Source organism: Mauremys reevesii, linkage group 1 (assembly GCF_016161935.1).
Source record: "Mauremys reevesii isolate NIE-2019 linkage group 1, ASM1616193v1, whole genome shotgun sequence".
Classification (NCBI taxonomy): domain Eukaryota; kingdom Metazoa; phylum Chordata; order Testudines; family Geoemydidae; genus Mauremys; species Mauremys reevesii.
Window position 1 is genome coordinate 16,167,815 of NC_052623.1, and position 22,905 is coordinate 16,190,719.

At 49.1% G+C, this 22,905-nt stretch overlaps 1 protein-coding gene across 4 annotated transcripts in view; it reads right to left on the reverse strand.

The window, feature by feature from the left end:
- CHRDL2 (chordin like 2) overlaps positions 1-20,925 on the reverse strand; it is a 58,585-nt gene extending 37,660 nt beyond the window's left edge. The window contains exon 1 of one of the 4 annotated variants that reach the window (XM_039520429.1): positions 20,693-20,925. In XM_039520429.1, the coding sequence (XP_039376363.1) occupies positions 20,693-20,774 (82 nt within the window). In that variant the 5' untranslated portion in view covers positions 20,775-20,925. Of the gene's footprint in view, positions 1-2,759; positions 2,818-4,166; positions 4,252-20,692 lie in introns of those variants that run through there. The other 3 variants (XM_039520431.1, XM_039520432.1, XM_039520430.1) reach the window with 3 other exon arrangements.
- Positions 20,926-22,905: the final 1,980 nt, after the last annotated feature.

The following is a 22,905-nucleotide window of genomic DNA, read 5'->3' on the forward strand; positions in this document are numbered from 1 at the left end:
ACACCCACCCCAGAGTGCATGGAGCAGAGCCTTCCGCCTCGTGTTCTTGAGTTCTACAACCAAAAGTTCCTTTTCTGTGCTCCATTCTGCTCCCTCACCATACCCCACTCACAGTGGTTGTCCTTGGTCAATGAGGACCCAGGGTTCAGAGGTCCATCTGTGTGAGTTCACCTCCCACCTGGGGAAGAAGGCACCTTGCTTTCTCTGCCATCTTAGCACTTGGTCTGTCTGGCTGTCCCATCAGCTGCAGTTCCTCTCCACTAGCTGCCCCACCAGCCACTTGTTCCACTCCTACTGGCTGCTTGTTTGCCGCTCCTGCCAACTGATTGTCATTCACCTTCTGCTGCCACCTGCCTTCCTGCTGTAACCTCTGCAGGTCAGTCTCTTAGTGGTTATCAGCTCCTAGTGATTTTCAGCTTTTAGCAGGCTGGGCAAAAATGCTGTCCCACTACAAGTGATTTCAGCTCTTATTTGAGCACTTAAAATAATAAAGGCTCCTAATGGAGTCTATTTAACTCTATCTTTGAACAGTGGAGGAAGGAGGAACTGGTTAAACCAGACTTAAGGAGAGTCCACACCTTGTGGTTGGGACCCATATCCCCACCCCTCTTACTTTCATAGGCCTCTGGCATTTGAGCTCCTGGCTTAATAAAGTACTTTCAACTGAGGGTGACCCCCTCATTTGGGACAGGTTAAGCACAGTTCTGCTTCCCTTTATTCATACAATAAAGACAACAACATTGAAAACAGCAACTCACTACCCCGGCATACAGCACTAAAGTGATTTGTAACCCAACACCAATCAAATTCAATCACTTTGAGTAACACAGATCTACCTGCTGGATACCTAGGTGGAGTAGGTGTGTTCATGTAAATACAGTTTGCTCCTGAAGTCTCTCCCGCTCCCAGCTAGCTGTCAGGGGAGAGCTCATTCAGACCCTGCTTACACATACAACACTAATGTCTTTCAATAAACTAGAGTTAAGGATGGTCTTGGGACTAGGCATTGGAGTAGGACGGAGGTGGGGCGATATGCAATTCCCAGCTCTGCCAAAGACTTCCTGAGTGACCTTGGCTGAGTCACATATAAGCATCAGTTCCCTGTCTGTAGGGCCAGTAATCCTGTCTTGTCTACTTAGATTGTAAAATGATTCTCATGTACAGGGGGGAATCATCAGCAGTTCTCTCATACCAGGTTTGCAGCCTGTCTGCAATGCTAGAGCGTGGCTTAGAATCTCATCTTCTCTTTTTCCACCCAGTGTTTCTTCTTAGATTTCAGTGCAGGAAACAGAGCACAGGAACACCACATTTTTGCGCCAGTGTCTGAAATACCCACTTTCATACACCCTGAAATAATAATATTCACAGCAGGGCTGGCCAAAAATGTGCTGACAGAAAATTGGGGTTGTGACAAAACAATTTTTTGGGGTGGAAAGTGTCTGTTTTCTTGGAAACTTTTCCATTTTTAAAAAAAAATGAAAATAAAAAATGTTCCAATTTTTGGCCAAACATTTTTCAGTTTGGGGCAATTTCTGGCTTTAAAAGTTCAGCCAAAACCCCCTGAAAAATCAAACTTTTTTGACAGAGAATTGCTGAAAAACAAAAACATTTTCAGGTTTTTGATCAAAAGTTGAAATTGTCCTCAGGAAAAAAGCCATTGTCCAACCAGCATTAAAATCACAGGTCTATATATTGCAGAAGCCTAAAAGCTAGGGCCCATATCCTGCTTCCTTTGAAGTCTATGGCAAAACTCTTATTTACTTGAATGGAATTTTCCCCAAAGACAGACATATTGAATAACTGAAAATTGACTGTTGCATATGGCCAGGAGAAAATGTGATTCAATCTCTGTTACCATAGTATAGTAAAAGATACTACACATGTGTGTGCATGCGTTGTTTGATATGATCACTTAATCCGAGCCAGACTGATCTCAGTTACACCTGTGTAAATCTAGAGTTTCTCCATGAGAACCAGTGCAAGTGATCCGGATTCACACTGGCGTAACTGAGATCAGAATCTGGCTAGAAGCATGCCCACTTTAATGCATGCCAACAGGCAGGCAGTCCTAGAGACCGAGTGGCTTATGCTCTGTCATCAATAAGTACACACTTGTCACTGTATGTTATTAGCTGTTTAAAAGTGCTTAAGCCACCCTACATAAAGGTGGCTCAGGTCAGATGATGTTGCGATAAGGCAGCTGAAATCCTTATGCCACCTTAAGGATTTACAATGCTTTAAAATCTTACCCCAGTCTGGGGCTGTTCCGTGGTTCCAGGAGGTACTGACTGATGTCTTCACTTTCAAAGGTGCAGTGCCCAGCCCCCACTGACCATCAGCGGGAGCTGGGTGCCTTTGAAAATCGGCACTTTCAGCACTTGAGGTGAAATCCTAGCCCACTGAAGTCAGGATCTCACCCTTAGGCTGCAGCAGGGACCTTTGGAGGATACAAATGACCCAGCTCTGGTCCCAAAGCCCAGCTGCTCAGAAGCCAGCCTCCCTTTTTGTGAATAGAGGTGAGCTTCCTGGCTGCTGCTTCTCCTAAAATGTCCTAGCACCTGTTCTGCCATGAGGTGCCCTGTCGTCTGCTGGAAGCTCCTCTGCTCCACAGCGCATGACACACACGTTGACATAACACCCCAACCGGCCTATATCCTCCCTGTGGAACAAACACCCGTGCTGCACTCTGGGGAGCTGAGCCAGGGGAGCTGCCTTGTACATGGAGGGATGTGTCACATCTTGTAGGCACATTCTCCTACCAGCAGAAAGCAAGATGAGCTCAAATCTTGCCACTTTCAGCATAAAGTGTATAATAGTTTCTCTGCTTGGGCATCCCCCTCAAGACCTGTATCTGGAGAAAGGTGCCTGTCCGGAAGCTGCTGCAGTAACAGATGAGACGGAAAATTGAAAAAAATGGGTTTGTTTAGTCTGGAAGAGAGAGGACTGAGAGGGGACATGATAACAGTTTTCAAGTACATAAAAGGTTGTTACAAGGAGGAGGGAGAAAAATTGTTCTCCTTAACCTCTGAGGACAGGACAAGAAGCAATGGGCTTAAATTGCAGCAGGGGCGGTTTAGGTTGGACATTAGGAAAAACTTCCTCACTGTCAGGGCAGTTCAGCACTGGAATAAATTGCCTAGGGAGGTTGTGGAACCACCTTCATTGGAGATTTTTATAAACAGGTTAGACAAACACCTGTCAGGGATGGTGTAGATCAGTGGTTCTCAACCAGGGGTATGCAGCCCTCTGGGGGTATGCAGAGATCTTCCAGGAGACACACCAACTCACCTAGGTATTTGCCTAGTTTTACAACAGGCTACATAAAAAGCACTAGCACAGTCAGTACAAACTCAAATTTCATACAGCCAATGACTTGTTTATACTGCTCTACATACTATATGCTGAAATGTAAGTACTATATTTATATTCCAATTGATTTATTTTATAATTATATGGTAAAAATAAGAAAATACGCATTTTTTCAGTAATAGTGTGTTGTGACATTTTTGTATTTTTATGTCTGATTTTGTAGGTTTTAAGTAAGATGAAACCTGGGGCTACGCACCACAAATCAGACTCCTGAAAGTGGTACAGTAGCCTGGAAAGGTTGAGAGACACTGGGGTATGTCAGTGGTTCCCAACTTTTCCTGTCGCCCCCCGCACACCAGTAATGGAACCTGTCTGTGCCCCCGCCCCCCATTCCTGCTCAGCGTGGGAGCTTGAGCTGAAGGCGGAGCTTGGGGCAGAACTGGGGATGGGGAAGGAACTGGGACAAGAGGCAGAGCTGACCTGGGGGTGGAGAGGGAAGGGGGGCAGAGCTGGGCTGTAGCAGGGGCTGGAGCGGGACTGGGTGGTGCTCCCTCCCTGCCCCCTGTGGGGGCTGCACGGGTCCCACTATGTTCCCCCCAAATGTTCTTCCATGGCCCCTGTGGGGCATGCCCCAGAGTTTGGGGACCACTGGTCTAGATAATACTTAGTCCTGCCATGAGTGCAGGGCGCTGGAGTAGATGACCTCTCAAGGTCCCTTCCAGTCCTATGATTCTATGAGTCTATGAATTGCACTTTGGCAGTGGAAGGCCAGGTAATGTGGTGGAGATGCTGCTGGTCAGGTACTTGGAAGGACTTGGTTCTAGTCCCAGCTCTGCCCATGACCTTGGCCAACGCACTTTACCTCCGGCTTCTCTTCTCACCCTTTGTCTGGTGCTCTATTTGGAGCGTAAGCTCTTCAGGCCAGGACTGTCTCTCATCATGTGTTTGGCAACTGCATCACAATGGGGTCTCCAGACATTGCTGTGACATGTAATAATGACCAGTCAGTAACGCGGTGGAAGTCCCTTCTGAATGAATCCTGCTGTTCTAGGTATAGCATTTGGCATTTAGGTACCTTACTGCAGTGATGGGTAAAAGTGGATGACCTCTATCGGTTGCACCATACCTTAAAAATAGAGGCAGACACTGAGCCACAGTTGCCCTCGATTCCTTGAACTAAACAGGGCCATGGAGATAACAGGTATATACAGCACTATAATTACACAGAACCAAACAGAGACAGAAGTGGGGTTTTAAAATGGAGCTACAAGCACAGCATAACCCTCTTTCACCTCACTGAATTGCAACTCTATTTCCATCTGAATGCGTCTCCGCAGGAGCCATAGTGGATTTTAGAGCTTCCTGAGGATTAAACCCACCTCTGTGTTAAGACCACCTTTTGTTAGTCCCTTAAGTGACTGCACAAAAAACAGGCTTTACGTTCCATATTTAATGTGATACAATGGCCGCATTGTCAATTACAGCAGAAAATTCCATTACAAACAGAATGGCATTCAGTGCTGATGCAGATGTTTGCATTGCATTCTGGGTGGATCTTTGGGGGTCTCCATTCTCTCCAAGTCTGTGGTTGTTCAGTTCCCAAAACCACTCACATAACTCACGCCAAACCAGACAAACCAACAAACTCATCTTTCCCACCCTGATGGTTCGGAACGACGAGGTCTTAGAGCAAATGACCAACGGCGCAAGGACTATGTTTATCTACGCAACTGCAGGAAACTAGTAAAAAAAAAAAAATTTTCAAAAGGGTGAATTATGACTTCATTTTTCCCTGCTTGCAGCATCTTAATGAATTATGCTGAAGATGAAGAAATATAGTTGCCTTAATATGACATAGCTTTGCTAAGCTAGCAGGCTCCCCATGCCAGTTGGCTGGATGGTTTAAATGTTTAATCACTCGTCTTTCACAAGTGGAACCCTGGTTTGAATCCAGCCCTAGAAAGCAAGCCTGATTAATGTCTGCAAAGGTCCTGCCATTAAAATTACAAAGAACTGGTAGTCTCAGGCACCCATCGACACTTGTCCGCATCTCAGCAGCACTCCAGTGCATAGTTGGCAGCAAGCGCATGGATGTTTGGTTAAAGGTGATCCAGAGATGTAATGAAGGAGGAGGCTTAGAAGCTTCGAGGTTCAGATCATTTTTTCCCATGCCAGGATAATAATTTCATTTTCATAGGTCAAATGTTGGACATCTTCCCAATTTGCTCTGAGCGAAAAGCCATTTGTGGCTGTAAATTGCCACTCGGGCTCCAGTCTCCTTATTTATTGCCGTCTTCAGCAATAACACGCTCACAAAAGTCATGTTGTTTTACAAAAAGAGGATTTTCATGGCGAAGACTTTCAAATATTAAGTACCAAATGAAAAAACGTAACCTGGTTTCCCATTCCAATGGCTTTCGCTGGTTTTCCTTACGGCGGCCCACATGCCCCCCTCTGAAGGAGGAGAAAACAGGACAGCCTTTCCCCTTAAATCAGCACAAGTGGGAGCGCCACCATGCGCCTCCTTCTGATAATCTGTGGAGCTGGGGCTGCAGAGGTTTGGAGGTGTCACATCAGGGTCTGGAGCTGGAGAGCAATGGTTGGATGGGCAAACTCCCTTTTGCAGATGAGGACATCTTCCCTCTATGCTCACAGCCCAGCTGGGAGAGAGGGTAGAATGGTATGGTCTTGGGAGCCAAAGCCAATAGGACTGTGCAGCAGGGGGAACAAGAATAATATGTAGCAATTATCCTCCATAGATCTCAAAGCGCTTTGCAAAGGAGCATCGTTAGTCCCATTTTACAGATGGGGAAACTGAGACTCAGAAGAGTTAAGTGACTTGTCCAAGCTCACACACTGAGCTCTCATGATTCCCAGTCTCCCTAATCCCAAGACCTCCCAGTGAAGTGAGGGTCAGAGGCCCACTCAGTGGTACCCCAGGGTCCATATTGTTCTGTGTGGATTTCTCTGCAGATTCACTGGCGTAACTGGCACAAAATCCTCCCTTCTCACCAGCAAGGAGAACCTGTTTCTTTACGTGATACCTGCTACCTTACTGCATTTGGGGTGCTTGTTTTATGCTTCCGCAGGAGGGTAGCATGTGGCCTAAGGGATGCTAATTCCCAGTGGGGCTCATGTTTAAACAAGATCTTGCTCCAGCATCCTCCTGCAAGGAAGTCCCAAAGCCAAATCTGAGATGTGCCCAGATCGGTGTCCGTTTGCGGACATCAGAGGGCGGGATTATGATAGCAGGGCAGGATCCAGCAGAAAGAGAGCTTGAGTTGGGAGGATGACAATTCTTCGTGAAAAACAAATAGTTTGGGCCAGATTCTCATCCCTGTGCTCAGGGGCAGCTCTAGTAATTTCGCTGCCCCAAGCACGGCAGCACGCCGCGGGGGGCGCTCTGCCGGTCGCCAGTCGCGTGGCTCCAGTGGACCTCCCGCAGGCGTGCCTGCGGATGCTCCACCAAAGCCGCGGGACCAGCGGACCCTCTGCAGGCACGTCTGCGGGAGGTCCACCAGAGCCGCCTGCCGCCCTCCCGGCGACCGGCAGAGCGCCCCCCGCGGCATGCCGCCCCAAGCATGCGCTTGGAGTGCTGGGGCCTGGAGCCGCCCCTGCCCGTGCTCATGATGAGTAGCACCATGGATAGCCACAGAGCAGCCACCTTATGTGAGGGAGCATTTTACTCTCACTTTATGCCAGTGTAAACAACTCCACAAGGTTTAAAGCAATGGCCGTTCGAGCCCCTTCGTCTTTGCAGGCAGTGATAACAGTAACACTGACTCGCCTCCTTTCATTTTCATCAACTTCACTGGGTGTCGTTCAGTGGAGTTACTCCAGATTTACACCAGTGTAAGAGACAGCAGAATCAGGCCCTTAGCATTTACAGATCACCTTAAAAGCATCAGGACCCTTCCCTACCGCTGCTCCCATTGGCTCCAATGGACATGCCTTGCATAGACTAGCAAGACTCAGCCAGTGATTCCCCACCAAGCCCCTCAGTCCATCAGAGATGAGATTTGTTAATCTTACAGAATCCTAGGACTGGAAGGGACCTCAAGAGGTCTTCGAGTCCAGTCCCCTGCACTCATGGCAGGACTAAGTATTGTAGGTGCCAACTCCATGGGTGCTCTGGGGCTGGAGCACGCCTGGGAAAAAATTGGTGGGTGCTTAGCAGCCACCGGCAGCTCCCTGCCCGCCCCCCTACCCCAGCTCACCTCCGCCTCCGTTCTGCCTCCACCTCCTCCCCTGGGCGCACCTCCTGCCCGCTTTTCCCCCCTGGCTCCCTCCCAACGCTTGTGCCGTGAAACAGCTGATTTGCGCTGCAAGTGCTGGGAGGGAGGGGAGAGGAGGGGGAACGCAGCGCACTCGGGGAAGAGGCGGAGCTGGTGCGGGGATTTGGGGAGGGGGTCCAATAGGAGCAGGGAGGGGGTGGAGTTGGAGCGGGGACTTTGGGGAAGGGGTTGGAATGGGGGCAGGGCAGGAGCGGGGAAAGGGTGGAGATGGGGGGAACTGCGGGGGGCACGAGCCCCCACCGGCGCTGGGGAAAGTTGGCGCTGATGCTAAGTATTATCTAGTCCAGCAGTTCTCAAATTGTGGGTCGGGACCCCAAAGCGGATTACAATGGGGTCACCAGGACTGAGTTGGACTCGCTGGGGCCCAGGGGCGAAGCCGAAGCCTGAGCCCCATCACCTGAGGCTGAAGCCTGAGGGTTTCAGCCCTGCATGTTGGGACTCAGGTTACAGGCCCCCCTGCCTGGAGCTGAAACCCTCGGGCTTCAGCTTTGTTCCCCCCCCACCCCAACCAGTGGGGCTCAGGCAGACTCAGGCTTCGGTCCCCCTTCCTGGGGTCATGTAGTAATATTTATTGTCAGAAGAGGGTCGTGGTGCAGAGATGTTTGAGAACCCCTGATCTAGACCATCCCTGACAGGTGTTTGTCTAGCCTGTTCTTTAAAATCTCCAAGAATCTCCAGTCTTCCACTCATGTTACAAGCCCTGGGCATTTTGGGCATGGAGGGGGGTTTGTTCACTGTTGGATCCTGATGGGAGGCGGTGGCAGCTATTTATTTACTATGGATGGAGTGGCCTGCTATCAGTGCCATGGGGCAATGATTCCAGGTGGTTCGCTTTACCTATTGTTTGGATGCCCAATAGAGGGTGCGCCCCTGTTAGCTAGAATACATTCTTCAGTCCACATTGAAATAAATAAACAATGTCACAGCCCTGCAAGGTAGATAAGTACTGGCAGCCCCATCTTACAGCTGGGGAGACCAAAGGCAGAAGGAAGCCAAGGCACCTGTGGAAGCCAGTACAAAAAGTGGCTGTGTCTGCTCCAGGTAGCACACTCAAGGAGCTGAGAAGCTTCAAGAAGAGCTGTAGTGTTCAGGTTACCTCCTAGAGCCCCAAACGTGGCTTCCTTGTGGCAGACGATAGAAATGTAACAAAAGAATTAAGGTGTCACTCGCACCTGTTCCCCGCCATAGAGGTCTGGACTCAATGACCCAGGAGGCCACTTCCAGTCCTATGTCCTTCAACTGTCTTCTTAATCAGATCATGTGTTTTTTTGAGAGTGATCCTTTGGGGCCATGTAAAGGCCTGTACCATCCCTGCATGCCCCTTTGTGTCCCAGTGGGGTGTGCCCCACCTTCATTTACCCAGATTGGGCAGCAGTGGGTTCACTTTAACAGCCTGTGGCAAGAAGAAGCCACCACACACTAACAAAACGGCACGTCCGCTTTTAATGAGGGTTCAGGACAGGAGCAATCACAATACACAGTTCATGAGGGCCTCACCTCAGGGCCCTGGTTCAGAGCTGCCACACTTAACGTCCACCCAACAAAGTCTCTGAGTTGGATCAGGCTGGTCTCCAGGAGCTCTGAGAGAGAACCCACCACTCACCTCTACTCCCCTCTCTCTCCCTCAGCTGCCTCTTTAAATAGCCCAGCCCTAGGGCGGGATGGGGCCTCCTTCATTCCACGCCGGGCTGTCATGGTGGTAAGCTCCAGCCTGTCCCTAAAGGGGCAGTGCGCTCCTTCACCATCCCATTGGTGATCCCAGTGAAGTCAATGGCAGTTTTGTCATTGATTTCTCTGGGAGCAGGTTAGAGCTCCTTGTGCTGGGAACAGCACACAGAAGTTGGCCCTTTTTAATCATCCTGTGGTAGCTTGTGAGATGAGTGTCTGACTCCAGCAAAGGCCTTTGGCTCTCTCAAGATGGAATTCCATCTGCTTCAAGACGGAGCAAGTTCTTCATCAAAACACAGCGGTCACTGACTGCCTCCTGAAGGGCAAGCGTGGGGAGGGCATTGCTTTCTGATTCTGACCAATGGACTGTGCTGGATGGAAACGTCTCTCAGACCTTGAGAACTGCCACCAATGTGATCCCATGTATCCCCATGTTTTAAACATCCTAGGTAAAAACAGGCCATCCCATATCTCAGTCATGCTTGTCCCCGTGCCCTTCAATGAATAATAATTAACCATAGGGAAAAAACAAAGACAACATAATCCCTGCTATTTCAGACCCAGGCTTCCTGGAGAGATCTCTGATTAGAAACCAATTCTGGAGTTCTGCCAGAGGCTTTCTGTGTGACCTCAAGGGAATCACAGCCTCAGTGTCCCATCTCTAAATTAGGGGAGTGGCAAATCCTAATTCCTTAGCGTTGGTAAAGTGGTTTTGATCTTCAGCTAGAAGGCATAGAGAACTGCAGAGTAAACAATGGCCTCCCTCTAGACCAGGTAAAGCTGTGAGGAAGGTACCTCTATATGTTCAGTGCTGACTAGCCCCTGCAAGGAACGTAACAATAGCCTATGAGGCCTGAAACTGAAATATCAAAAGAGGGGAAGCTCTCTCTGCTGTTTGCCATGTCCATGACGGACAGCTACAGCAAGCAGAAACCAGCGCAGGCATTGAAGAAGATCCCATACTATGTGAATGTTCAAATCAACATGTCTGGTCAATACTTGCTATTCTAGCCATTGAGGGTGCGTCTACACAGCGAGTTTCAGAGCTTGGGTCAACAGACTTAGGCTCAAGCTACAGTGCTAAAAAGAGCTGTGTAGACATTTGGGCTGGGTCTGGAGATCAGGCTCTAAAGCCCTTCCCTCTCCCTAGGCTTCAGAGCCTAAACACATACAGCTGGTGTTAGCACCATAGAGCAAATCTGTCCTGCCAGGCTCTGAGACTGGCTCGCCGAGTGGGTGCTTCTGTCGGCATAGCTAACATCATTCAGGGAGCTGGTGTTACTACACCGGTTGGACTATTGCTGTTGGCATACATTGTATCTACACCCGGGGGCTCTGTCTCTAGAGTTATACCCATAAAGCTGGATCGGCAGAGCCCATGTAGCATAATCATGGTCTCCGTTGGGGAAGATGGCCTAATTCGGTAAGGGGTGTTCTCGGTGACAAACCATTCAAATGTGGGTGTGGAAGAGAGCCTTCCCTAAGCTTAACCTGTTCATCAGTCAGAGACATGATGCTCATATTTCTTATAAGGAAAGAATCTGATTTGTTTTTCTCCTCTCTGTCTAGTGCAGATCTGGATTCTTGTGCCGCTTTCTTAGGTTGCGGGAGGTCGTACATTCATCAGGTCTACAGCTGATGCAAATTGGCATGATTCCTTGACTTCACCAGAGCTGAAGATCTGGCCCTCAGTATTGCCTCAATCTCTTGCTCTAAGCTGAACCTACAAAGCCTTCATTTCATCTCCTAAATCATCATCTGCAGGTGAATGTAAACCTAGCTGTTGCCTGTGAAATATGAGCAGATCCCAAAGAGCTCGATGTCGCTGACCGAGCCGTGGTGGGCAGACCTAGTGGTGGAAGTGAGAGTTCGGCCTACCAGTCAGTGTTCAGGAAACAAGCCGAGGGTGAGTACTGGAGCAACAGGAGCCAAATGCCAGAGCTCGGGGTTAAACCAGTCGTAAGGCAGAGGTGGAGGCAGGGATCACTACTGGCGTGACAGAAGCCAAATGCCAGAACCAGAGGGTCAAGTAGAGACAGAAGCCAGAGGCAGAGACAGGGATCAAAGCTAGCAGTCTGAGGCTGGAGGGCAGCAGGGGCTGGAGGGACTGGAACAAGGGCAAGCACAGCGAAGGGCATGGTACGCATCAAGCAGCCACTGATCTGGTGTAGGGGCCAGGCTTATAAGCAGCCAGTCAGGGGCTGGGCCATTCTGTCAATCCCAAGGCAGTGCAGCTAGCAGGGAAGTTAGTGGGAGCAGGCCAGCGGCTGGTCTGGTCCCTGACACTAGCACGCGTGCCATAGCTTGCCTACCCCTGATCTACACTATATTTCCTAGTTTGTTTATGAGACGGTCATGTGACATCGTCTCAAAAGCTTTACTGAAGCTGAGATATGGGTCAGTTTCTCCCATGTGTCCATCTCAAGTCAGCGGTAATGGTACACAAACCTTCAATGATTTCAGTGGCACTCACACTGCCCAGGTCCTGGCCACCGCTCTGGGCGGCTCTGCATTTTAATGTAATTTTAAATGAAGTTTCTTAAACACTTTAAAAAACTTATTTACTTTACATACAATAGTTTAGTTATATATTATAGACTTATAGAAAGAGACCTTCTAAAAATGTTAAAATGTATGACTGGCATGCAAAACCTTAAATTAGAGTGAATAAATGAAGACTCGGCACACCACTTCTGAAAGGTTGCCGACCCCTGGTGTAGATGAACCTACTATAAGATGAATGCATCACTGGTTGAAAAAGCTTTCCCACAGAGTAATTATCAACAGTTCACAGTCAAGCTGGAAGGGCATATTGAGTGGGGTTCTGCAGGGATTGCTCCTGGGTCCAGTTCTACTCAGTAGCTTCATAAATGATTTGGATAATGGCATAGAGAGTACACTTATAAAGTTTGCGGATCATACCAAGATAGGAGGGGTTGCAAGCATTTTAAAGGATAGAGTTATAATTCAAAATGATCTGGACAAACTGGACAAATGGCCTGAAATAAACAGGATGAAATTCAGTAAGGACAAATGCAAAGTACTATACTTAGGAAGGAATAATCAATTGTACAAATACAAAATGGGAAACGACTGCCTAGGAAGGAGTACTGCAGAGAAGGATCTGGGGGTCACAGTGGATCACAAACTAAATATGAGTCAACAATGTAATACTGTTGCAAAAAAAAGTGAACAACATTCTGGGATGTATTAGCAGGAGTGTTGTAAGCAAGGCAGAAGAAGCACGAGGAAAGACTGAATAATTGGTTTGTTTAGGCTGGAGAAGAGAAGAATAAGGTGGACCATGATAACAGTCTTCAAGTAGGTAAAAGGTTGTTATAAAGAGGAGGAAAATAAATTGTTCTCCTTAACCTCTGAGGATAGGACAAGAAGCAATGGGCTTAAATTGTGGCAAGGGAGACTTAGTTTAGACAATAGAAAAAACTTCCTAATTGTCAGGGTGGTTAAGTACCGGAACAAATTGCCGAGGGACAGGGTTGTGGAATCTCCATCACTGGAGGTTTTTAAGAACAGGTTAGACAAACACCTTTCAGGAAGGGTCTAGAAAATACTTAGTTCTGCCTCAGTGCAGGGGACTGAACTGGATGACCTATCGAGGTCCCTTCCAGTCCTACATTTCTGCGAGTCAGACCCTAAACATTTTGTAGTGTCAAGCTCCAGCTAATGCTGGGGCAGCAATCCAACAATCCTGCATAATGGACCAGCTCTTCAGCTGGTGTAAATGGCATAGCTCCCTTGATTTCAACGGATCTTCATCAGTTTACATCAGCTCAGGCTATGGCCCAAAGCACGTACAATGCAGTGCATCCATTTCCAATGCTGCTCCTGTATCCAGCGAGTTATGGACTGGGCCAGCCAAATGAAAGAGACTGTCTAAGAATGTGCATTTATTGGTCAGCTTGTCTGTCACTGTAGCAAGTGCTGAGTTGACAGTGGCATGGTTGGACTGAAAGTCCTTAGACACGGCCAGGCGGTTAGGGGAGAGGCCCTGTTAGGCAGGTTCCCAAGCCCACATGCCAGGTTATTAACAAAAAAAGTGTGTGTAGCTGTTATTGAAACATAATGTTATGGCTATAAAAAGAGTCGACCTACTCAGGGTGAGCTGTGTTTTCATTTTACTTCTGTCTGGGCATATTAAATGATCAAGAATAAAATTTACTGACGGTCCACATCACCCACACATACACGCACAACTCCTCGACTCCAAACACTAGCAAGGGGATTGGCTGGGACACGTGAAATTCTGATTACACTCCCAGCCCCTCCTGTATCAGACTGCGGAGAAGCCTCGTGCTCACTGGCAGATGAGTGGACCTGAGTCTCCTCTCACTCCGGGGTCACGTTGGTGTGACTCTGTGGGGTTACCCCAGTGTGAGGGAGGGGATAACTGGGCTCATTAAACCCCTCATCCACACAAGGGGCACCTGTAACAGGGTGGTACTCACCCCTGCAGCGCCTCCTACTGGTTACTCCGGGAATTAGCTCTACTTCCAGTCCGGAGCGCCCCCTGCAGGCTGGTGATCCACCTGTTTTGCTCTCGGCCCCGTGTCCCTCCCTGGACCCGGTGCCCCTTTAACTATAACTGGGTCTCCTCCTCCCAGGGGAGCCCCCACCCTGCCATCCCCACTTTGCCTCAGTAGTGGCCACTGACAGTCATGGTCTAGCTCCACACCCTGGGGCAGACTGCAGCATCGGCCCACTCATCACAGGCAAAAGGGGTTTGGACCTGCTGCTTTACCTACTCCTGGGTTGTTCCTTGCAACCCCCAGTACCTCTTGGGCTTTCCAGGCTGGAGCTTCCCTGGCTCCTCAGCCCTTCCCCAGCCCTGCTTCACCATAGGTACCTTTTCAACCTCTAAGCAGCCAGGCCCCTCTCCCTCTGGAAGCAGAGAGAGACTGACTGTTCCTGGCTTCCCTGCCTTCTTATAAGCCCTGCTCAGTTTGGGCGTGGCCTCCAGCTGCAGCCACTTCCCCAATCAGCCCAGCCAAAAAGCCCCTTCCCAGGGCTGTTTTAAAGCCCCAAAGGGCAGGAGCGGGTAGCCACCCCGCTACAGCACCAAACACACAGACTTTCTTCTTGCTCTTCCAAAGGGATTAGACCTATCAGAATACAAAGGACCTCCTGACTTGGGAGGGGAGCCCTTCTTAGCCAACAGGCCTATAAATTCTACATGGAGACCAGCTTTCCAGTCATGTAGCTGAAAATATTTCACTGGGAAGCTGTCCCCCACCGCCCATGCCCAAAACATCCCAGGGGATTACCCCACCTCCACCCCCAATTTCTCAAACAGAATGTAGTAATCATCTCTTACATTTTTCTTGGCCCTGTTCATCCTGAAGTGCTTTACAAGCTACTGTAGCTACAAGCAGTGGTGAGCTGGAGCCGGTTCCCAAGAACCGGTTGCTAAAATTAGACCTCCATGGAGAACCGGTTGTTAAAGGGCCAGGAGGTGGGCAAAGAACTCCGGTCCATGGGCCAGACCATCCTGTTGCTCCCAGGATTCCCAGCAGGGGAGGCTGAGGCTCCCCCGGCCCTTCCCCCGCTTCCCCCCAGCTGCAGCGTGGCCAGCCGCCGGCACCAGCTGGGCAGCTCAGCTGAGCTCAAGAGCCGTCCTGCTACCACTTTTTGAGCAGCCCGGCAAGGTGTGGGGGGAGGAGGGGCTGCTGCAAGCTCCAGGGCTGGCCGGAGGGAAGGGGCAAGTGGGGCAATATGCCTCAGGCCCTGCAGGGGCCCCTGGCCCCACGAGTATGTCTCCCCCAACCCGGCCCCTCCCCTGCTTCCCCCCCTCCCCTTAAATCAGAACTTTTTATAGGGAACCGGTTGTTAAGATTTTGGCAGCTCATCACTGGCTACAAGGTTCACTTTCCCCACCACATGCAGCCACTTCTGGGGAGAATCACAGCAGCCTTTAAACAGTGGGCAGCTACGCCGCACTAATGTGTAGGTGAGGGATTGAAGAAAAATACTGTATCCCGTGGAAAAGAGACGGGGAATTCTAGGTAAGCAGGGTATTTGAATTCAGCTGGGGTTCAGACTCTTGTGACAAGTGCCATGGAATCTCTAAGGACCATAAAATTAATCTTTCAAAATCTGAAACCAGTGAAGTGAGTTCAGTGGCGATACACTGGGGTAAATCCAGAGTAACTATGAACCAGATCCTGCTCCCATTGTAATCAATGGACACATTTCAACTGACTGCACTGGATCGGGCCTTATATTCATGTATATTTCAATAGTCACAAAGAATCCATCCTCCTCTGGGCCTTTTCAGGCTTTTGTGTCAATCTTTGTTATGCCCATAGATTGCAGATTCATGCCACACCCCTCTTCACTTTTCAGAGCAGGGTACAAATGAGCAGGGGTTTAGGTGCCATAGGTTTTCATCAGGGTCATGCCCTCACCAGCTAACCTTGTTTTGAGTGTGTGTTAATCAGCATCAGTGTTTCAAGCACAGTTGTAAATAAAAGGTAAAAAACGACATCTGGTACAGAAAGTCCAGGAGCTGATCTGACAGCCCTGTGTTTACGGAGGGCTTCAAAGGAAAAGTATAGAAAAAGCTGTGAAGGGGACTTGTTAAAATAGACTGGGTTCTTGACCTGTTGCATCTTAGCTACTCTTGTATCAGCGCTGACTTCTATACATGCACTAAGTCCTGGTGCTAAACATCATCATCGAGCTTGTAGGGGGTTGTAGCTACAGCACATACATGGAAACAATTTCCCTTTGCACTTGTACACAGCACGTCTCATTGGAGGATCTCAAAGCACATTAATGAGGCCTCACGACCTGCTCCCCACCAGACATGGATGCGTTAGTGTAAAGTGAAATCTTCTTAACAGGAGCACTCCTGTGGACAGCCCCATTAAAGGGCCATTCCCAGCTGATGGCCTAACCCTGTTACCATGCTTGAACCCCATTTCAATAATCTGAGTGCTCACCATCTGGAATGCCTTCCGTCAACCTAGCAGTGTCTATAAGGAGGCTTTGGTTGGCTTAATTACGTCTCTTGGGATTTTTCACACCCTGAGCGACATACGTAGGTCAACCTACATTTGAGGTGTAGAGCAGGCTAAGGGCGCGTCTACACTTTGAGTTGGAGGTGTAAATTCCAGCTGGAGAAGCTAGTTCTGACTGATTTATAACCTCAGAGGCAGGCTACCCCGAGTATGTACCCATCTGAAATGCTAGCTACATCCGCAGGGCAGCCAGCCCCCCCCCCCACCTCTGCAGCGACACTCTGTAGAGCAACAGGGAATTGCACCCACTTGGCCTGAGTCCCAGGCCAGCACCCAAACCCCTGGCCCATCCCTCCTCTTCTGTACGCATCCCCAGGCTATTTGTGCAAGCTCTGAGGGATCTCGTTTCCCACCACACACTTCCATTCTAGTCCATCGAATATTTCCCAGTTTGGAGAAATCGCCAAATCCCAGCGCGAGGAGCCGCTCCCTCTGATCGAGCACGCGCACTAAAAATGGGTCTCTGCATGACCAGTTTCGACCGGGCTCTTTGTAGATTCGCTAGCTAATAACTAGTATTATTACTAATAATATGTATTTGACTGATTTTGTTATTGTCGGCTTTGTGCTAGCATGGGGTTTACATTGTATAAGGGGGCACAATGCATTGGGCTGGGTTCTTAAATCATCATCATCACACTGACAGCCAGACCCGCCACCCTTACGCTAACGCCTCACTTTTCATGTCATCTCATTGTTCTCGGTCATCCCGGCTAGCTCCATGCACTGATCCTCCTTCCTTCATGTGGAATCGATCAAGCTAAGGTGCTTACATGGCCCCCAACACTGCAGTATCTGAGCCCGTCTCAATCTTCAGTGTATTTATCCTCCCAGCACCCCTGTGAGGCAGGGCAGCGCTGTTCTCCCCATTGTACAGTGAGGAACTGAGGGGCTAAGTGACACAGTCTGTGGCAGGTCAGGGACTTGATGCCTGGTTACCTGGATCCCAGACTAGTGCCTAATCCTTCCTCTCAGAAGAGGGGCTCAGGGCCTCCAACGCACCGTACCCACGCTCTGAGACCTCGCTGTGCTGCCTGCGATCCTTACAGGGGAGGAGGTGGAGTCAGGGTGCACCGGGGAGCAGGGGGTGGGCCAGGGGCAGGATTTGCAGAGGATGTGCACGGTCCACATTCCAACCCCACGGATCTAGGCTCTCAAGTTAATAAACTGCCAGGTTTGCTCTGGATCCCACTGCAGATCCTTGAGAGCTACTGCAGCCAGCGGGATAATCACCAGTAGCAAAGCTCCAGTAGTGCTGCATTGGTGGGGGGAGGGGGCAGGAGGGGACAGAGCTGCTGCAGAGCTACAAGGCTTCATGCAGATCCCAGGGGCAGCTTTTCTGCAGGGGAGCAAACTCTACCACCCCATGAGAGGATGATTCAGGGAAATCTCAGCTAGGAAATTCCCGTGTAGGCTTCCTCCCAAGAAATCCCCTCCTACAGCTTTTCACCGGGGAGGGAACAATCTAAGCCGCTGATTTCCCTGGGAGTAAGGATGGCAGAATCTGGACCGACGTGCGTGAACTCACAGCACACATATTCACCGTAAGGACTGGTACATGCAGCATGTCTATACACTCAGACTAAAATCTACCAGCCTGTGCTGCCATTGAATCACTTTTGAAGGCAGCCCTTGGCTAGAACAACATCTAACCCTTTGGAACTTGTTCACTGCCTGACAGCTGAAAGCAGACAAGTTAACAGGTGCAGGAGCTGGAGCAGCCGCTGTCTAGCTGCATGTAAGAGAGACCTCTTCTGGCCGAAGAGAGGAGAGTTATGTCTACCGTCAGCCCTGCTTTCTTTTAGCTCACCAGCTGAAGGCTCCTACTTCTACCTTGTAAGATCCCCAGCTAGCATCGCCCCTCCATCACTGCTACCTGGGAGAGCCCTCAGCTGAGCTAGCACTGATCTCAGAGATGTAGCTTTGAATTGCCACGTGCCTTGCAAAATCAGCTGTAAAGCAGGTGTGCAGGGGCTCCGCTGATTTGAGCAACATCTACTCACATACCTCAGATCAAGATTAAGCCCTAACACTTTTATATGCTGGGAAATAGGAAGAAGAAGAAGCAGATGAAGCCATAAGCTTTGGGCACAAAACTCCATATCTTAGTTTCAATATGCTAAACTGCATTACCAGTAGTTTACCAGTTTCCAGATCGCATGTGGGGATGTTATTGCATCTGGTGAGTAAATACCAGTGAATGAAATAAACATCCCCTACCAATAATAGCCTGTCTCACTGAAACTCAGAGGTAAAGCGAGGAACTGCTGGGGCTGGAGTATAGGGCTTTCCCAGGTCAGCGGACCAGATGCCAAAGAAGGAACTCCTCCTGCATCATGGCCAGCAGAGAGATGCCCATGTTTATATCCCACTGCAAAACAACCTCCCTGCTGAGTTTATGAAGGAACAAAACAGGCTTGCTGTGTAATGTGAGCAGAGAGGAAAGGTGAAGACGGCAGACTAGGAAAAGAAGTCACCCATGCCCTTGTTCCTAAATCAGGTCGTTAGCAGTAAAGGACAGGCAGACCTTGACCAGGCTGAGATATACACTTCCAGTCGGAACTATTGCTCTGAAAAAATATCTCCTTGGGGGAGTGGGTGGGGATAGGGAGTTCTGCAAGGTAAGTAACAGAATCTTATATGTGCCTGGTACCAAACTCATCCTTAGCATAATGGCTGATTTCTGTGGTGTTGCCCCACAGAGGAATTTGGCCCATTGTTTCTAAAGGATATTCGCCAGTCAGTGGAAATCTGCAGCTCCTACCTGCCACTGAGAAGCATGAGCAAGGTAGAGATTGCCAGACTGGATCAGTTCCGAGTTCTAGCTAGACCAGACCCTGCCTGTGACAATGGCCGGCACCTGATGCGTCGGAGGAAGGTGCAAGAAACCCCATAGTGGGCAGATGTGGGAGAACCTGCCTCCCATGAAAATCTCATCCTAATCCCTAATAAGTAGGGAATGTCTTAAACCCGGAAGCATGGGGCTTCAAACCCCTTCTCAAGCTCTTTGGTTAGTATCAGCTATCACTAGGAATTGGTTCTGTTAGTGATATTTTTGCCTTCTGATTAGCTCTGTCAGAAAGTGGAATGATTCTCAGTTACCTGGGCTTGCCTTGGAAAACTTTCTTTACAGCCCTGTATGTGCCATGAGAGGAAGACCCAGGCATGGTGGGTTCTGAAAACAAGAACCTCTAGAAAAGGAGCATCAGTAGCTCGCTGCACTAAATGAAAGCCTGCACTGTACTCACTTCGGGCGGGAGGGAGAGAGAAGAAATTATAAACAAAAGCTTTACGGGTAACAGCTCCCTTAGAAGCTAGGCAGAAGAGAAAGCATCCACACTAGTTTTCAATGCAAATACTTCTATCCGTTTATTAACAAACCTTTGCGCTTTGTTAGCACTTCTGTTATTATCACGGATGCCTGCATGCGAGGCACTTCATGGACAAGTATGAAGCCAATACCCTAAAGACAGGATCTCTAAGCATTTTAGCGACTGTAATGACTTATACCTCAAACACTGAACACCACAGCGTTATTGGCCCCATTTTACATATGGGGAAACAGAGGGGTTAAGAGACTTGCCCAAGGCCACACACAGCAAGCCTGTGGCAGTGCTGGGAATAGTGGTCAGGTCTCCTGCATGCTAGTAATGCAATCTAATCAGAAGAGCATCTTTTTTTCTCCGTATCTGTAAGGACAAACCTCCCAGCTTCAATCCATTGGAACACTGTGATCTGAGTTCCTTACCACAGACTTGCCACAAGCAGGGCTGCTGTGGCATTGCTCGTTTCTCTTTGGAACATCACTGGTGCAAAAGCCGATTGCTCAAAAATCATAACTCCCCGCACCTGAGAGTCTCTTCTGGGGCAAGAGGTTCATTGAGATGTTACTGACACTGCATTCTGTCACCTGAGTACGGGTGCCTGGTTAATACAATCCGGAGCATCAATCAGTAGCTCGCGCTCTCTAAGCAAAGCTGTCTCTAGCCACTGAGCTGTTCACAACCTCGTGACTCAGGTTCTGATCTCAGCTACATCAGCAGAAAGCAGCAATAGAGCCAGTGAAGAGAATTTACACAGGTGGGTCCCAGATTAGAATCTGACCCTATGTTTTCATACCTGGTACCCACTGCTGTCAGCATAAGGGAGACCACATGCTAGTAATACATGCACCTCTGCACTTATTCCTGCCAAATGCAGCCTTTCCTAATTATCACTAATTATCCATGATGATCATTCCTTCCAGACACAGACTCTCTCGGGGAAAAATCCCCCAGCAGACAACTGCACAGTCCTGGTCCCCATCATTAAATTCCTTCCCTCCCATACGTCTCATCCTTAATCATTCCTTTATATCTTATTTTTTAATCGCTCTTTACTTACGAGCTCTGGCTTCAATCTCAGAGGCAATAAAAAGCAGAAAAAATCCCAGGAAAAAGAAAAGCTCTCTGATTTCAGGAATCATTCTTCCTTTCAAGGGGAGGAGGGGGGGAAAAAACCAAAACCCCAAACACTTTCTTTGCAGAGCGTTTAAAAAGGACTCAATATCCACAAAGCTACTTAAGAGCAGCAGCAAGCAGCCACAGAGTCAGCGTATGAGACACACGCACGACACAGCTAATTCCTTCTTTACACAGAGCTCCCGCCAGCAGTTTGTTTTAGTCTCATCAAAGGCGCCTCCTTTTGGGGAAAGCAAGGAACTTTGTTAGTTATTATTTAGGAAAAAAAATCAGCACTTTTTATTTTTTTTTCCCACTTTTTTTTTAAGTTTTGTGAAATTCCTCTGCTTCTTGGCTGCACTAGGGGAGGGGCTTCAGTGAGGAGGATTTGGAAAGAGTGGAAACATATTAACCCCTCCCTTTCTGCAGCCTTCCCAGGAATATTCTCTCCCCCCTAACCCCGCCATGGTAAATAACATTCCTACGATTTTTCCCCCACCATGCAGTTTTCTCCCTTCCCCCCAAATACCTTATCCCTTCTGAAGAAAAAAAAAACCATACTGAAGGTTTCTTACAACACATCAAAGGCTGTATTGTCAGTTTCACATCTGATATGTCCCCAGTCAGGGGAACGTATCCTGCTCTCAGGGTATGTCTTCACTGCAGTTTACCCAAGTCCAGGCAGCCAGGTGAGCCAACCCTGGGTGTGAATGTCCACCCTGCTAAGCCACGCTGAAGTCATACCCATGTAGCTGCGTCCATGCCGGTGCTGGGTTAGCCTGGGTCAGGTGCTAGGATTTCTGGGGCGTAGCCCACGGTTCTTAGTGCTGCTCTGAGCTGTGCCGCTCTAGGAATCGTTCCACAGTGCATTGTGGGAGAACTTGTCTGTCTTTCCCAGGCCACTGTGCAGAAGTGTTCTTAGCCTCCCAACCCAGCAAACTAAAGTACTTGTGGCTCAGCATACCAAGAGACCTCTACTAGGTCTTATCGTCACTAACTGCTTTGTTCATAGGATGGATTGGAAGTCCAGAGATGTGGGTTTCATTCCTGGCGTAATCACAGATATCCTGTTTGACCTTCATGAAGTCACTTAGCCACTCTGTGCCTCAGTTTCCTCTCCTATAAAATATGGATAATGTCCTTTCTCCCAAGGGTGCTGGAAGGCTTTGGGTTGTTAATGTTTGTGACGTTAATGTTATTATTTTTATAGCAAACTCTGTGTGCCTGATGTAGAAGAATATAGAAAGATAAAGGGTGAGATCCTGGTGGGCATTCCAGCTGCTTTGCGTTCCTAGGCCTCTCCTTTGCCACTATCCCAGTTTCCCATACAAGGAACAGGGCCAAGCAAAGGGAGGATGGATGGAACATCTCTATGTCTTGGTTACTGGACTGGATCCTTGGGGCCATAAGCAGCCAGGCATCAATTATAGCCGCCCAAAGGCTACTCTTACTTATGCTGGGGCTCAGCCCAGGGCCCAGCAGTGCCCAGTATCAGGGGAGCATAAAGGTATCTTAAAGCCACCATTCCCACACCCCATCTCAGTGCTGCACTGAGAGTTGCTCATCCACATCAGAGGATCTACGCCACGGCCCTTTCTCCAAAGGGTTTACAATCCAAGGGCTTGGCTACACTTACAAGTTGCAGCGCTGGTGGAGGCTTTCCAGCGCTGCAATTACACCCCGTCCACACTTGCAGGGCACAACCAGCGCTGCAACTCCCTGGTTGCAGCGCTGGCTGAAAACCCATCCCGGCAGGGGTATAAGGAGTGCAGCGCTGGTGGATCCAGCGCTGCTCAGCAGGTGTGGACACTCACCAGCGCTTTACCTGTCCTCCAGGGAATAAGGAGCTATCCCAGAATTCCTGTTCAGCCACTCTGCTCATCAGTTTGCACTCTACTGCTCTTGCCTCAGGTGACCAGCCCTTTAAATGCCCCGGGAATTTTAAAAATCTCCTTCCTGTTTGCTGCAGCCAGGTGTGGAGTGCAATCAGTTAATCTTTCCAGGTGACCATGCCTCCACGTGGCAAACGAGCCCCAGCATGGAGCAATGGCGAGCTGTTGGACCTCATCAGTGTTTGGGGGGAGGAATCAGTGCAGGCACAGCTGCGCTCCGGCGGTAGGAATTACGATATCTTTGAGCAGATATCAAGGTCCTTGC